This window comes from Harpia harpyja, chromosome W (genome assembly GCF_026419915.1).
Source record: "Harpia harpyja isolate bHarHar1 chromosome W, bHarHar1 primary haplotype, whole genome shotgun sequence".
NCBI classification, from domain to species: domain Eukaryota; kingdom Metazoa; phylum Chordata; class Aves; order Accipitriformes; family Accipitridae; genus Harpia; species Harpia harpyja.
In genome coordinates this window covers 20,365,618-20,383,660 of record NC_068968.1, presented here as the reverse complement: position 1 = coordinate 20,383,660, position 18,043 = coordinate 20,365,618, and the positions used below count along the sequence as shown (strand labels likewise).

At 42.6% G+C, this 18,043-nt stretch overlaps 1 protein-coding gene across 1 annotated transcript in view; it reads right to left on the bottom strand.

The window, feature by feature from the left end:
* The window catches only part of LOC128136185 (importin-11-like), a 180,027-nt gene that overhangs the window by 22,573 nt on the left and 139,411 nt on the right, over positions 1-18,043 (bottom strand). The window contains exons 26-28 of the mRNA XM_052775369.1: positions 16,636-16,749; positions 15,652-15,773; positions 562-657 (exon numbers count right to left, since the gene is read on the bottom strand). Coding sequence (XP_052631329.1) covers positions 562-657; positions 15,652-15,773; positions 16,636-16,749 — 332 coding nt within the window. The remainder of the gene's footprint in view (positions 1-561; positions 658-15,651; positions 15,774-16,635; positions 16,750-18,043) is intronic.

Genomic DNA, 18,043 nt, shown 5'->3' with positions numbered 1-18,043 from the left:
AATGAACCCTTGCTCCTGGCTCTGGAAACAGCCTTTTGAGGTATGCCCTGTAGAAGCAGGTGTGTTAAGTGGAACAACTGAAGGAGGAGAATTGTTCTTGTGGAATAGGTTTCCAAGTTCTCCAGGCCGTGAAGTACTGTACACTCAATGAAGCCGAGGCATTTAGGAAAAGATCTTAGTTAAACTCCAGATGACATATTCAAAGAAACTCTGAGCTACCACCTATCAACTTATAAGCCTGTTGAATTGCAGTTTTAGATATAAAATAGTCAAGTGAGCAAAAAGCAAAGCTAAGCATATGAACATTTTAAGACCTTATTTAGTAGATAACAATGAACAATATAAAAAGTTATATTGATTGTCATTTTAAGCCCTCCATTCCCCATTACAATTATTTTTCTTAAGACCAAGAATTTCCTATCTTCCTAAAACATCCACTATTGTGAAAACAGAACTGTTATGAGCATGTCTCAACCACCCACAGATTCAAATCAAAAGACTACATATATAACAGTACTACTACTGTCAAACACACAAAAATTAATTAGATTTCCAACTTACTCTTTGTATGTTCCACTTTCAGTATCTTCAGTCATAACATCATGCAGCCCTTCCACCGAAATGTTGATGATACCACAAAATTTCTCTTGGATAACACTGGAAAAGAACAAAATTTATCTTGGATAACAATGGAAAAGAACAGGAAAGTGACTTAGCTAAAGGAACTAAACAGGAAATTTGCTCAATAACTGTAGAGCACATTTACTAAGCAGTAATTGCATTGCTTACTGCTTAGCAGAGCATGCTATCAAGCAGCTAATTCAAAATTTTTTTAATTACACAAATGGCTTAAAGTTTTCAGAAATATGCAAGAAACATTAACTTTGAAAGTGTTTTTTCTTTAATAGAATGAAACCTTATGTGCTGCTGTTAAAAACTTAGAAATAATTGCAAATTGAATAAAAGAAAAAAATACATTAGCACAGTACTCAAGAACTGAGCAGGAAAGGCATGCTCCTGTTGTGGGAGCAGCTCGGAATACCTGGCATTTGTTTTCAAGAGTGAACGTTAGAATTTGTTGTGCTGCATGTTTGCCAAGCCTAATGTTTGCCAAGACAGTCACGAGTATGTCTATGGAATGTTTTTATCTTTAACTGTTCTGAGGACTGGCAAACATCCCAGCTGGGCCAGATATGCCCTCCTGTGTTAGTAGTATTGGCTGTATGCCATTAGTTCTTTCTAGACCTTTGTTGAAACATATATAAGTTTGATCCTTTTGTGAAATAAGGGGAATCTTGCACAGAGAGCTTGAGCACTTAATTCAGTCACCGCAGATGGTGAGCCCGACGTGATCAAGAGAAGAAGACAATGTGATTAAGAGAAGAAAACGATATGATCAAGACAAGAAGAAAAGAGGTGATTCCCCTCCACTGCAGAGACCACGCAATCTAATGGGGAGAGTTTTGAAGAAGTGGCCACGACTCCGAGAAAATAGGTAACAGCAACCCCTGTGGAACGGGTGAGTTGCGAGATTGCGGTAGCATGGGGCAATCAGCTTCCCAGGAGCATAAGCTCTATTTAAACGCTTTGCAGCAGATTTTACGGGCCTCTGGGTATAAAATAACAGAGGGACAAATTGCTTCGCTTTTAATATGGGTAAAGGATAATTGTAACTGGTTTCCCACAGAGGGAACTTTTGATAGCAAGGTTTGGGAAAGAGTTGGGGAGTGTTTAAAACGCAAAAAACTTTGGCCTTTGGTGTATCAGAAAATATAATTGTGATATGGAAATTTATTTACACTGCAGTGGTGTATTTACAGCCGACAGAAAATCATACCAATACAACCTGATACTGCTTTTGAGGAGACAGTTTGTGAGCAGGCCACTCATGAGCAGGATTCTGATTCCGATAATAATTCTTTTGTATCAGGCAGAGTGGATTCTGAAAAGGAGCCGGATTTATATCCCTCATTCCCTCTACCACCGCCTGCACTAACACCGTTAACGCACACACCCCGCCGGCAGGCAACCAGGCAGGCAGCGGGCGGGCAGCACGGGCTCCGCGGGGTCGCCGACCCTCACCACCGCATACAGGTCCCCGCCGCCCCGCCGCTGCCTCCCGCTGCTTTCGCACCCCCTTCGCTGCCGCCGCCACGCCCGCCCCACTGCGGCCTCTGCGCCCACCACGGCCGCTGCGGCCGCCGCCGTACCGCCGCCATCCCCCACCCACCCACCTCAATCGCCTGGTACTCCCTCTCCAGGGCTTGCAGAACTTACTTAACGCGGAACCTGGCTTTGCTGCACTGCCTGTATCTCCTTCTCCTACTAATCCCTCTAACTCTATGCCTCTGTCTAATCCTGTGGCTCCTGCTTTACAACAGTGCGGAGGAAAAACTATAGTGCCTTCAGCTCCGCCTTTAACAGACTTTGATGCTAAATGTGACAATTCACTTAATGATTTGGGAAAAAATACAAATAGCTTGATGCAACGCTGTCGAGAAAAAGCTCTACAGCAAGGAGATACCATGTTCACTTTTCCTGTTATATACAAACCTCATAATCTACGACAGCGTGACGGTTTACCTTATGAAATGATAAAAGAATTACGGAAATCAATTCGTGAAAATGGGTTACACAGTTCATTTACAATGGGACTAGTGGAAGCAATTGGAGGCACTTATACTATGACTCCTTGGGACTGGAAATTGCTTATGAAAACGGTGTTGACTTCTGCTCGGTATTCTGTATGGCAATTAGAATACAATGCTTTGTCAGTGGAACAAATTATGGAGAACTTGTCATCAGGGATACTTATAGATCAAAATATGTTACAAGGAACAGGCCCTTACATTACACCTCAGGCACAAGCAGCTTTGCCAAAGCAAGTTTTCAATCAAGCTACTCATATTGAGATCATGGCTTTACGACGTGTACCCAAAACTGGACAAGGTGTCGCTTCATTTGCCTCTATCCGACAGGGCTCTCAGGAACTGTATGTATCTTTTATTGATCGCCTTCAAGCCGCGATAACACGGCAGGTAGAAAATCCGGAAGCTGCAAAAGTATTATTATTTCAATTGGCTTATGAGAATGCAAATACAGACTGTCAGGCTGCACTGAAAACTGTTAGAGGAAGAGCTACTGATACTGGGGAATATGTTAAGATACGTCAAAATGTAGGGACAGAAACTCATAGAGTTAACATGTTAGCTGCTGCACTGTCACAGCAACTAAATGTTAATCAAGTTACTGTGACATGCTTTGACTGTGGAAAATTGGGACATATGGCTAAGCAATGTCCTAAACGACAGAAATCCAAATGTGATAAACCTGCAAATCACTTCTGCCCTCATTGTAGTAAAGGATATCATTGGGCGAATCAACACAAATCAAAATTTGACAAAGAAGGTAATCTCTTCCAGGGAAACTACAGGAGGGGCGCGAGACCCGGTGCCCCGCAAACCAACAGGGTCTGGAATTCAGTGCAGGCACCACTAACCAATTGGACTGCTACACAAACAGGCAGCCCGCAAGAACCATCTATGACCTCCAGCCTGCAACTACAGGGAGTGCCAGGCTGGATTTGGCAACAGCAGCCGACCTCTCAATAAAAGAACAGAGAATTTATATTGTGGGGACTGCAATATTCGGACCTTTGCCTGATGGCATGTTAGGATTAATAATTGGACAATCTAGTGGTACGACACAGGGAATAATTGTATACCCTGGAGTTATTGATTCAGATTATCAAGGGGAAATTAAAATCATGCTAGCTTCAATGCAAATTCCATGTACAATTCCGGCGAACACAAAAATAGCCCAATTAATATTGCTTCCTTGTTGGGTACCTCAAAACATGCAAAATAATCGAGGTGACGGTAGCTTTGGTAGCACCGGGAGACCTTTTGTATTATGGTCACAGGAAATAACACAGCAACAGCCGATTTTAAAATTGCAAATTGAGGGTAGATGGTTTTCAGGATTGCTAGATACTGGAGCAGACGTTTCTATCATATCAAAAAAGGACTGGCCAACTTCGTGGCCATTGCAAATAGCTCTTTCTACAATTGTTGGTACAGGAGGCACTCGACAGCCCATGCGAAGTGCCAAACTTTTGTCAGTAAAGGGGCCTGAGAAGCATGAAGCATGGATTCAGCCTTATGTACTTGACTCATCTGTAAATTTGTGGGGCAGAGATTTATTGAAACAATGGCACATTACCCTAACCACAGTCAATTCAAATTTATCCTAAGGGTCACTGATGTAAAACCTTTGCTCAAACTTACATGGCTAACCTCTGCGCCCGTTTGGGTCGATCAGTGGCCTTTAAAAGGGGACAAATTGATACAAGCACATAAAGTAATTCAAGAGCAGTTGCAGCAAGGACACATTGTCACTTCAACTAGTCCATGGAATACACCGATTTTTGTTATTCCCAAAAAGTCAGGAAAATGGAGATTATTACAGGATTTACGAGCGATAAATGCAGTGTTACAACCTATGGGCATTACTCAGCTGGGAACGCCAAATCCTGCAATGATCCCTAAAGAGTGGGAATTACAAGTCATTGATTTAAAAGACTGCTTCTTCACGATTCCTTTACATCCTGATGATTGTGCACATTTTGCCTTTTCAGTGCCTAGTGTAAATAATGCCGAGCCTATGCAGCATTATCAGTGGACAGTGCTACCTCAGGGCATGATGAATAGTCCTACTATATGTCAGATAGTAGTTGCTGCGGCTATTCAACCGAGCCGAGACGCATTTCCAAATGCTATAATATATCATTACATGGATGATATTTTAATTGCAACAGAAACAAAACAGTATTTGGAAAGTGTTGTGCAACATCTTGTAAATTCTTTGCACACCTTTGGACTTGAAATTGCTACAGAAAAAATTCAAAAGTTGCCGCCCTGGAAATATTTAGGGTGGATTCTTACGGAAAGAACAGTACAGCCTCAATCATTAAAGTTGCAGACAGATATACAAACTCTGAACAATGCTCAAAAATTATTAGAAACAATAAACCAGGTATGACCCATGTTAGGTATAACCACAGAGGAATTAAGCAATCTCTTTAACATTCTGAGAGGTGATCCTGATTTAACATCACCACGGATCTTAACTCCAGCTGCCAAGGAAGAGTTAAATCTAGTTTCACAAAAGATATCTACGTTACAAGCCTATAGAAGGGACTTAACTGTACCTGTTGATGTGTATGTCATACAAGGTCCAAAACAACCTTTTGCTATTATAGGACAACATGATAAAGCTGCTCAGAAAATTTTATATTTGGAATGGGTGTTTCTCTCTAACACTTTAAAGAAAACTATTACACAGCCTTTAGAAATGATTGTGACTGTGGTACAAAAAGCACGGTCACGCACTCAGTGCCTCATTGGTTTTGATCCCGATACCTTGTATCTTCCTTTTTCAAAACAAGATTTTGATTACCTTTTTGTTCAATCACAATCACTGCAAATCGCATTGGCCGACTTCACGAACAAAATTTCTTTCTCACTGCCTAAGTGTAAGTTACTGCAAAACCTTCACACATTAAACATCAAACCACAGACGATAGTATCAGATACTCCTGTTGTTAATGCTCGTACCATTTTTGTAGATGGCTCTGGAAAAACTGGACGAGGTGTAGTTGCCTGGCTAGATAATGGAGTATGGCACACATCTGTTGTTCTGTTACAAGGTTCCACGCAGCGTGTGGAATTACAGGCTGTTTTACACGCTTTAGCTTTATTTCCATCGGAACCACTCAATATTGTTTCTGATTCAGAATATGTCGTCCGTGTTGCACAGCGATTACCAGGATCTTACTTAAAGGAGATAAATGATGAAGACTTATTCAACAAATTTTTGGAATTGCAAACTCTTTTAAATAAAAGCGCTTATCCTTTGTTTATTTGTCACATTAGGTCGCACACTGTGCTGCCAGGACCTTTGACTAAAGGCAATGCCGTGGCTGACTCTTTTACTGTTGGCACAGTGCAATTCCACTCTGCTGTGGCCTCTCATTCCTTTTTTCACCAAAATGCTGCAGCACTGCAAAAGATGTTTAATTTGACAAAAGCACAGGCTAAAGATATAATTCATTCTTGTCCAGATTGTCAAAGAGTTGCTTCTGATGCAGTGAGCATTGGAGTTAACCCACGTGGTTTACACTCTAATGCCATTTGGCAAAGTGATGTTACACATGTATCTGCCTTTGGCTCCTTGAAATTTGTGCATGTTTCTATTGATACCTTTTCCTCTTATATTTGTGCTACTGCTCATTCTGGAGAAAGGGCACGTGATGTTCAACGACATTGGTCACGATGCTTTGCAATTATGGGGGTTCCTCAAACCATTAAAACTGACAACGGTCCAGGGTATGTAGCTAAATCTACTCAATTATTTTTGCAACAGTGGCAGGTATCCCATGTGACAGGAATTCCACATTCACCTACTGGACAAGCAATAATTGAGCGTGCACATCATGCTTTAAAGTCCATGTTGCATAAACAAAAAAGGGGGAATATGCCACCACAAGAACAGCTAGATAATGCTATGTTTACTTTGAATTTTTTAAATCGCTCACCAGACTTAATGGCCAGCACAGCGATAGATCGGCATTTTAAAACTCCTGATTCTATTTCACACAGACCCAAAGTACTGTATAAGGATCCTTTTAGTGGGCCTGGTTGGAATGGACCTGTGGAACTAATCACATGGGGGCGAGGGTATGCTTGTGTTCTTCTTCCCACAGGAACCAAGTGGATTCCAGCTAAACACGTGAAGCCATATCATGAGCTGGCGAAACCACTCGGACAACCCAATCCCGCAGATGAAGACTCTGAATTTGAAGGAGGAGAAACGAATGAGGAGGAAGCGGCACATCAAGAATGAAAAAGCTATCACATAGGGAGATTTGAAGAGAATGCAGCAACAAGCTAGTGTGTTGATGCAACGTGTATCCTACTCCAAAGAATACCTTTTTTAGCATACCTGGCAATAGCGGTCAGCAACAGTATTGTAAGAATGCTGATCTTTTTTCTTTGCGGGGTCACTGTGGCTCGGGTGCAGCATTTTTATTGGGCCCACTGAAGGTGTTGCGCCTAAGCCATGGTGACTATATAAAAAAACCATTCCTTGTATAAGTTTGAACCTGACACAGAATCACAAAGATTCGGTGATGATATGTACTTCACATCCTTATGTTTTTGTAGCAGCTCAATCTGTAGATATCGCTTTACGTAACCATGCTTTTGAAACTAATCTGAGTTAACCTTGGTGTTTTAGCTGTTTTACTCATCATAATATATCTGAACTAAGTCTTACAGTAATCATGCCAATGTGACGTCGTGCTGAATTGTGGATCCCTGTAAATATGACCAGATTGTGGGAAGGGGAATCAGGATTAAGTCAATTATCAAGGCTTTTAAAGCAGACAATTAGTTGCCCAAAATGATTTACAGGATGGCTAATTGCCTTTATAATATCAGCTATCATTATTGCAGCTACTGCCGCCGTCGCTACCACGGCGTTTGCAAAATCCGTTCAGACTGCACACAGTGTAGCTAATGTATTAGAAAATGCTATGGCTGAAATGAATACCCAGGTACAAATTGATCAACAATACTAGCACGCTTGGACGCTTTAGAAGCAGTGGTAATTTGGCTTGGAGTGTATTGGGTTTGTGTGGCAAGGTTTTGGTAGCGGGGGGTTACAGGGGTGGCTTCTGTGGGGGCTGCTGGAGGTTTTCCCCTGTGTCTGACAGAGCCAATGCCGGCTGGCTCTAAGATGGACCTGCCGCCAGCCAAAGCCGAGCCAATCAGTGATAGTGATAGCGCCTCTGTGTACAGAAAAAAAAAAAAGAAAAAAAAAAAGAAAAAAAAAAAAACCAGCTGGAGAGGGGGAAGAGAAAAGGGGTTGCGGAACACACAGAAATGGCAGCTGAAGAGAAGAGTGAGAACATGTAAGAGAAATAACCCTGCAGACACCAAGGTCAGTGAAGAAGGAGGGTGAGGAAATGCTCCAGGCGCCGGAGCAGAGATTCCCCTGCAGCCCGTGGTGAAGACCATGGTGAGATGGGTTGTTCCCCTGCAGTCCATGGAGGTCAACGGTGGAGCAGATATCCACCTGCAGCCTGTGGAGGACCCCATGCCGGAGCAGGTGGGTGCCCGAAGGAGGCTGTGACCCCGTGGGAAGCCCGCGCTGGAGCAGGATCCTGGCAGGACCTGCAGAACTGTGGAGAGAGAAGCCCACGGAGCGGGTTTTTCTGGCAGGACCTATGACCCCGTGGGGGACCCACGCTGGAGCGGTATGCTCCTGAAGGACTGCACACCACAGAAAGGACCCATGCTGGAGAAGTTCATGGAGGACTGTCTCCTGTGGGAGAGATCCCATGCTGGAACAGGGGAAGAGTGTGATGAGTGCTGCCACTGAGGAGGATGAAGTGACAGAGATAACGTGTGATGAACTGACCACAAACCTCATTTCCCGTTCCCCTGTCCAGCTGTGGAGGAGAGAGTGATAGAATAGCTATGGTGGGTGCCTGGTGTCCAGCCAGGATCAACCCATCACACAGAGATAGACAAAGTGCATTACAAAATAGAATGAAATTACATTGTGATTGGGAATTTCAAAAACAAGGGCTCTGTGTAACTCCTTTACAAGGGAATGAAAGTGTATGTGATTGGAATTAGGTGAAGGCACATTTGCAAGGTGCATTTGCTACTAATATTGCAGGAGAGATCTAAGATCTTGCACAGATAGTACAAGATCAAATGGGAAATATACAAAATTAGCAGAATAAGGTGTTTTTCAAAGAATTGTCTAATAGTGTTAAATGCTTAAATCCAAAAACATGGTTTGAAGGTTTAAATCTGTGTATCTGAATTTGTATTGCTATTGGAGGGTTATTAATCATTTGTGTGTTTGCAGCAATCAGAATCATCTGAGGAGCAGTACGAGGCTTGCGTCGGTTCGAAGCTAGGGTCCTCGCTGCCTTCCTCGTGAATCTGATGTTCCTAAACAAAAAAGGGGGAGATGTTGGAGCAGCTCGGAACACCTGGCATTTGTTTTCAAGAGTGACCGTTAGAATTTGTTGTGCTGCATGTTTGCCAAGCCTTTGAAGAACTAGTTTTACAAGGTCAGGTTGGAGGATGGCCTTGTGTAGGCCTGGGAAGATGTGGCTGAAGAGAGTCACGAGTATGTGTATGGAATGTTTTTATCTTTAACTGTTCTGAGGACTGGCAAACATCCCAGCTGGGCCAGATATGCCCTCCTGTGTTAGTAGTATTGGCTGTGTGCCGTTAGTTCTTTCTAGACCTTTGTTGAAACATATATAAGTTTGATCCTTTTGTGAAATAAGGGGAATCTTGCACAGAGAGCTTGAGCGCTTAATTCAGTCGCTGCACCTGTGAGTAGGGAGATCAGGGTACTGTCTTCTATTCTTAACACATTTACACATTTTTCTCCCATCACTATTCAATGCAAAATCTACACACAAACCCTTGAGCAAAGGGCAGCTTGTAAAGATGGTACACTTCCCTCTTGTTTTCTCTGTCCAGCCTTACAAGTATTTCTTCACTCTCCTAAGCAGTTGAATGACTCCCCATAAAGGGTGAAAAATGTCTGCACCCAGTTCAGCACAAAAGCAATTTCCCTGACTGGTGAGAAAGGTAGGGGTAGGATTTCTCTGCTTAAACACAGCCACCTCCTGCCATTTGAAACACTAGGGTATTTAAGACAACTGCAAAGGGCTGGTAGTTATCACTCAGGAGTTAAAAGAAAAAAAGCACCTTTCCCCAGCATGAGCTGAAGGCCAGGCTGAATACCCCCACAACACCCAAAACAACACTAAACACTTATGTTTAGACACTTGCCCCTGCCTTGAGAATTTACATGCCTGTAGGGTAAGAAGGGCATAGAACCATGATATCCCCAACCATGATAGAGGAGGAGAAAGGTGTTCTCCTGGTTTAACCCCAGCCAGCAACTAAGCACCACACAGCCGCTCACTCACTTCCCCCTCACCCAGTGGGATGGGGGAGAAAATCGGGAAGAAAAAAGTAAAACTCGTGGGCTGAGATAAGAACAGTTTAATAGAACAGAAAAGAAGAAACTAATAATGATAATGATAACACTAATAAAATGACAACAGTAATAAATAAAGGATTGGAATATACAAGTGATGCACAATGCAGTTGCTCACCACCTGCCAACCGACGCCCAGTTATTCCCTGAGGGGCGATTCCCCCCAGCCCCACTCCCCCCAGTTTATATACTAAACATGATGTCACATGGTATGGAATACCCCGTTGGCCACTTTGGGTCAGCTGCCCTGGCTGTGTCCCCTCCCAACTTCTTGTGCCCCTCCAGCCTTCTCACTGGCTGGGCATGAGAAGCTGAAAAATCCTTGACTTGAGACTAAACATTACTTAGCAACAACTGAAAACATCAGTGTGTTATCAACATTCTTCTCATACCTAACTCAAAAACATAGCACTGTACCAGCTACTAGGAAGACAATTAACTCTATCCCAGCTGAAACCAGGACAACAGATATGAGTGGCAAGCAGGCAGTAAGAGCACAAAATGTGCAAAATAATACACATGCGTAGATCAGTCAGATGCAAAAAGTGCTAACACTGAGTGGCCAGACTCAGGTAGCAAATGCAGATAATTAGGTAGTATTTAGTTTATGTGAAAACCCCAAGTAAAACCAGGAAATTACAGCTAAATGAAAAGGTGCTTTAACACTAACTAGGAAAGAAGCAGTTATTGTTCTTTTAAAAAATATATATTTTTTTTATATGAACTTCTAAAGACTAACGCAATGTATAGCTGGATTGAATCATAGAATCATTTAGGTTGGAAAAGACCCTTAAGATCATTGAGTCCAATCATAATCCTAACACTACCAAGTCTACCACTAAACCATTTCCCTAAATGCCACATCTACACGTCTTTTAAATACCTACAGGGATGGTGACTCAACAACTTCCCTGGGCAGCCTTTTCCAATGCTTGACAACCCTTTCGGTGAAGACATTTTTCCTAATATCCAATCTAAACCTCCCCTGGCGCAACTTGAGGTGATAAGGTCTCCCCTGAGCCTCCTTTTCTCCAGACTAAACAGCCCCAGCTCCCTCAGCCGCTCCTCATAAGACTTGTGCTCCAGGCCCCTCACCAGCTTGGTTGCCCGTCTCTGGACACGTTCCAGCAACTCAATGTCTTTCCTGTAGTGAGGGGCCCAAAACTGAACACAGTACTTGAGGTGCAGCCTCACCAGTGCCAAGTACAGGGGGATGATCACTTCCCTGCTCCTGCTGGCCACACTATTTCTGATACAGGCCAGGATGCTGTTGGCCGCCTTGGCCACCTGGGCACACTGCTGGCTCATATTCAGCCGGCTGTCGACCAACACACACAGGTCCTTTTCTGCCGGGCAGCTTTCCAGCCACTCTTCCCCAAGCCTGTAGTGCTGCATGGGGTTGTTGTGACCCAAGTGCAAGACCCGGCACTTGGCCTTGTTGAAACTCATACAGTTGGCCTTGGCCCATCAATCCAGCCTGTCCAGATCCCTCTGTAGAGCCTTCCTACCCTCAAGCAGATCAACCCTCCCTCCCAATTTGGTGTCATCCGCAAACTTGCTGAGGGTGCACTCGATCCCCTTGTCCAGCTAATTGATGAAGATATTAAACAGAACTGGCCCCAAAACTGAGCCCTGGGGAACACCACTTGTGACCGCCACCAACTGGATTTCACCCCATTCACCACTACCCTCTGGGCTCGTCCATCCAGCCAGTTTTTCACCCAGTGAAGAGTACACTCGTCCAAGCCATGAGACGCCAGCTTCTCAAGGAGTATGCCATGAGAGACAGTGTCAAAGGCTTTACTGAAGTCCAGGTAGACAACATCCACAGCCTTTCCCTCATCCACTAGGCGGGTCACGTGGTCATAGAAGGAGATCAGGTTAGTCAAGCAGGACCTGCCTTTCATAAACCCATGCTGACTGGGCCCAATCACTTGTTTTCCTGTACGTGCCGTGCGGTGGCGCTCAAGATGACCTGCTCCACAACCTTCTGCAGTACCGAGTTCAGACTGACAGGCCTGTAGTTCCTCAAATCCTCCTTCCGGCCCTTCTTGTAGATGGGCGTCACATTTGCTAACTTCCAGTCAACTGGGACCTCCCCGGTTAGCCAGGACTGCTGATAAAGGATTGAAAGTGGCTTGGTGAGCACTTCCACCAGCTCCCTCAGTACCCTTGGGTGGATTCCACCCGGCCCCATAGACTTGTGTATGTCTAAGTGGTGTAGCAGGTCGCTAACCATTTCCCCTTGGATTATGGGGGCTTCATTCTGCTCCCTGTCCCTGTCTTCCAGCTCGGGTGGCTGGGTAACTGGACAAAAGCTGGTCTTACTATTAAAGACTGAAGGACTATATGCATACATGATTGTGCTGGTTTTGGCTAGGATAGAGTTAATTTTCTTCATAGTAGCTAGTATGGGGTTATGTTTTGGATTTGTGCTGGAAACAGTGTTGATAATACAGGGATGTTTTAGTTATTGCTAAATAGTGCTTACACAGAGTCAAGGCCTTTTCTGCTTCTCACGTTACCCCACCAGCCAGTAGGTTGGAGGTGCACAAAAAGTTAGGAGGGGACACAGTTGGGACAGCTGACCCCAACTGACCAAAGGGATATCCCATACCATATGATGTCATGCTCAGCAATAAAACTAGAGGGGAGGTTGGCAGGGGGGCCGCTGTTCGACGACTGGCTGGGCGTTGGTCGGTTGGTGGTGAACAACTGTTTTCATTTGCATCACTTGTCTGTCCTGGGTTTTATTTTTCTCTCTTTGGTTTTTTTTTCTTTCCCCTCTTTTTCTTACTACAACTACTATTACTATTACTATTATTATTATTTCTTTTGGGCTTTTTTTTTTTTTAATTATTAAACTGTTTTTATTTCAACCCACAAGTTTTCTCACTTTTACCCTTCCGATTCTCTCCCCCATCCCACCGGGGGGGGAGTGAGTGAACAGCTGTGTGGTGCTTAGTTGCCAGCTGGGGTTAAACCGCGACAATGATAAAATGCAAAGCTATTGTTGCTACTGAAGACATGTCATTGCATATAACTCTGGGTGATTTTGCCTACACAAGAAAGCTATAGTTTGGCTAATAAAACTGTCACTTTATAACCTGCTTAGTTCAACTAATTAGCCTCAGAACCACTGTGAACTACAACTGCACTGCAGCGATTCCCATCTTATCTGCTCTAAAGTCCTTCACTTGTGATGTTATCAAAGGACCTATATTTGAAATAATAGGATTATTTTTTGTTTGCCATACTCGTTTTAACTGAATAATGATGGAAGCTTTAGCTTCACCTAAAAAGCAGAAAGTCACGAGTCCACATATGTACAGTTGTAAACGCAACCACTAACTAGAAAAGTATCTAAAAACAATGAAATAATACTATACAGTTTAGAGGGAGAATAAAAATGTCACCCCTTAATATTTTCCGCAACATTTTATCCATAAAGCAACTCTGAGGGAAGAATTAGAATACACGTTATCTTCATTTTTTCCCCCAATACTTTTATCTATTCCCTCCCTTTCCTCTCTAAAATAACTTGATGCTCTCTGGGACAGCTCTAGCTATAGGCTAGAGGAAGCAACTGACAGAAAGAGCAAAATCCTCAGGAAGTGATAGATGCAGCGCAGATGCCTGTTTTCCTTATAGCAGAACCCTGAAAACCTGAGCTTGCTACTGGTACCACCCCTGACCATTGTACAGAAGCAAGCTAAGGGTGGAACCCCACTTTGCAGCAGGAATAGCTGCACGCTTGGCCTTCCCGAGTGAGCCTGTCTCACTGCCAACCTTGGGAGACAAAATTCTGTTCTGTCTCTGCAGCTGAGAAATCTTGAACTGGCATTGGATATCTGAAGGAATATCTAATCAGGAATCTGGTTAGAAAGGTACTCCAACAGGAAAAATTACTTAGCTTTTCTTGAGAAAGTTGTTTATATGAATCAAAATATTTTGTTTAAATACTGTATTGTTTAAAATATTTTTGCTTAAACTCTGCAAATTGACTTGCACAAGAAGCCTACTTTTGAAAAATTTTATTTTTAACACAAGTTTCAGATATGAAATGCAGCAAACACATGTAATATTATCTCCATGAAATGGCAAAACCAGAGTGACTCACGTTATTCACTAGTAGAAGGAACAATCACTTGACAGAATCAATTTCACACATTCTGTCAGAAGGTATGTTTGGCCCTGGCAGTCTATCAGTTGTATAGTAAAATTTTCGTAGCTTTTACATAAATATGCCCACTAAAGAGAGGCTTTTTTATTTGAGAAGAAGCTTTCTTAAATGATTTGAGTATCTGAAAGATAAAGCTGTCATTTGCAGAAGGTTTTATTGTGTTAAGGACTGTCAGAAATAATTGATTCTTGCAGCAGGAAATTTGGAGCAGCAGAAGGTAGTTCAAAATAGCACAATTATTTAAAGCAAGTTCTTTTTTCCTTCCTCTCTTTAAAAGAAACTTCACAGGAAGACAGACATGTAGTTCCACACCTTAAACTTTAGATAACGCTTCTTTAAGAACCTTTTGAATATACTCATAAGTAATATAACATTGTTATATTTACTGAAAAAAAGAAAAGCTTTCTCATAAAGCAGCTGCTTGGTTCACCTTTGGCTAGATATTTGTCCTGATGATCTGGGACAAAAAAAGGAAAGCTTCTGTGCACATTAAAAGCAATGAAACCTCTTTAAGTTATATGTAGAGTTCCCTGATTTTTTTGGTAGTGACTACATATTCTACAGCTTTATAAATACTAACATAGCTTTAGGATTTGTAAGTAACATCTAAATTACCATTAGAAAATACTTAAGACCTTTAAGTAAATCCAGCAGACTAAATGTAAACTCATGCAATATTGTCTTCCTGACTTTCAAAGCAGACAAGAATAATCTGAAGGTAAGTATGGACTGAACTCTGACCTAACGTGTTATACATGAATTCTAGTAGTGACAATTTAAAAGTCAGTGTAACACTATTCAGCATTTTCATTAAAACTTTCCTTTTGCGTGTTTCTCCACCAATGACAGTGGCTAGAGAAAGGACAATAGTATAAACTGCTTGCTGTAAGAACTCTACAGTGCAAAAACCGTTTTCACAGCAACTCTTCCACTTAATGTCATAAAGGGAAAAAACAGGATGAAAGTTCAAGATCTACCTGCAACATGAAAGAAGACTGAATAAACATTGTCCCCTGAAAGGGACACCAAAATACTAACAAGCCAACTAAAGCAACTACTTAATCACAGATGAGAAAAGCAGCTAGTTCAATATTAACATGAGAACAGGCAATAAAATACACAGTGCTGTTTCCTCACTTTTACTAAATTACGTTTTCCATGAAATAGAAGACAGTTTGCTATATTGCTATGAAGCCAAATAAAAAGTTAATATAATATAGCATGAAAATTCTATCTTTTTAAGTTTCTTTTGGTGAAAAAAGAGGCAAAACTACTTATATTTGAATATTTATCTGTAGATTTGTGAAACACCTTAAAAACCATCTTAAGGGCCTTTGCAGTATTCTTATTTAAGGCATTTTAAATTTGCTCACCTATTCAATGATGGCAGAAGTGAAAGCAATGCCAAAGCAGAAAGTTTTCTTCTTTCTGGCTGAGTGATGTTATCCATCCGATCAACCCACATTTCAATCATGTTACCAAGAATTTGATCCAACTGTAATGGGAAACAAAACATTCCTTTTCATTTATGAGTACTTCAGCATATCAAAAAAATAACTTATTTTAATTTTTCTACCAATTCAATAGATTATTCAATTTGGGAAAGACACCATACAGTTACGTATACCTGACAGAAGTAGCAGCAACAGTTTTTTGTTTTTTGGTTTTTTTTATTTTCTACGACAGTGCTTCCAGGCCCTGAAGCCCCCTCACCATTAATTGTAACCTAGAAGTTAGAAATTCATTTAATTCATGGACAGACCACAGATTCAGAATACTGAATTACTCAAGCAGTCTTCACATAACAATCTAATACATATAAAGCATGTGAATTTACTCTGTTTTACCTTCATTGGTGGCAACAACAAAAAACCCCAAACTTGTCTTTACCTGTTTAAAAACTTTATTATACCTGAGGATAAGAAACATACTAAATTTCACTTAAAGACATAGTAAAACACTTGTAGTAAAAGAACCTCAGTAACCTCATCAGTGAAAACAGAGTACGCTGAACCTGCTAGAAACTGAGAGAGTTCTCACATGAGAACAATTAGACCATTATCCCTGGTGTAAGACCCATCAAGATGGGACAAGGAAAAAAACTTTCACCCTTCAATACCATGCAAACTAAAGGGGTTTATATGGCTTATTGCAGGATGCAACAAAAAGAGAATTTAGAGACTATAAAAATTGCTATGGGATGTTCAGGGGAAGGACCAAAGGAGAGGAAAGGGCCCCTTTCAAGTTGGACTGGGGAGGAACAAGCATGAAAAACAGAGGGAAAAATTCTTTCAGGCCAAAAGAATGCAAGACTTCCACATGCAATCCAGTTGAAATATCAAGACAAAAATTCTTACCTCCTGACCCAATTCACATGCCATCTGGGTCAAAAACAATGAAAAAAACCTTGCATTTTGTAGCAGAACTCTACCCATGACCCCCAGATAAGTAGACATCACCACTGGATATCTCTGAAAAAAAAAGTAAATCAAAACAAAGCAGTTTAATTAAGAAAAAGATACTTAACATATTGTGGTGGGTTAACCTTGGTGGGACACCAGGTACCCACCAAGCCCCTCTATCACTCCCCCTCCCCAGCTGGATAGGGAAGAAAATATATAACAAAAGGCTCGTGGGTCAAGATAAGGACAGAGAGATCAGTCACCAATTGTCATCATGGGAAAAAAAGACTTGAATCAGGGAAATTAATTTAATTTATTGCAAATCAAATCAGAGAAGGGTAATAAGAAATAAAACCAAATCTTAAAAACACATTCCCCCCACCACTCCCTTCTTCCTGGGCTCAACTTCACTCCCGAATTCTCTACCTCATCCCCCTGAGAAATGCAGGGGGATGGGGAATGGGGGTTACGGTCAGTTCATCACACGTTGTCTCTGCCACTCCTTCCTACTCACACTCTTCCCCTGCTCCAGTGTGCGATCCCTCCCACGGGAGACAGTCCTCCGCAAACTTCTCCAAGGTGAGTCCTTCCCACGGGCTGCAGTTCGTCACAAACTGCTCCAGCATCAGTCCTTTCCATGGGGTGCAATACTTCAGGAACAGACTGCTCCAGCATGGGTCCCCCATGGGGTCACAAGTCCTGCCAGAAAACCTGCTCCAGTGTGGGTTCCTCTCTTTCCACGGGGCCACAGGTCCTGCCAGGAGCCTGCTCCAGCACAGGCTCTCCATGGGGTCACAGCCTCCTTTGGGCGCATCCACCTGTTCCAGCGTGGGGTCCTCCACGGGCTGCAGGTGGATATCTGCTCCACCGTGGACCTCCATGGGCTGCAGGGGGACAGCCTGCCTCACCATGGTCTTCACCACGGGCTGCAGGGGAATCTCTGCTCTGGCACCTGGAGCACCTCCTCCACCTCCTTCTTCACTGAACTTGGTGTCTGCAGAGTTGCATCTCTCATATTCTCACTCCTCTCTTCAGCTGCTGTTGCGCAGCAGGTTTTTTCCCCTTCTCATATGTTATCACAGAAGCGCTACCACCGTCACTGATTGGCTCGGCCCTGGCCAGTGGTGAGTCCGTCATGGAGCAGGCTGGCATTGGCTCTATCAGATACAGGGGAAGCTTCTAGCATCTTCTCACAGAAGCCACCACTGTAGCCCCACTGCTACCAAAACCTTGCCACGCAAATCCAATACACATATAGAGCAGAAATACATGGAAAATACTTGCATGCATCCTTTATGTATTTTACTAAATTAGAAACTATAAATTCTAATTTGAAAGCCTCTAAGAACACAAGACTGAGTGA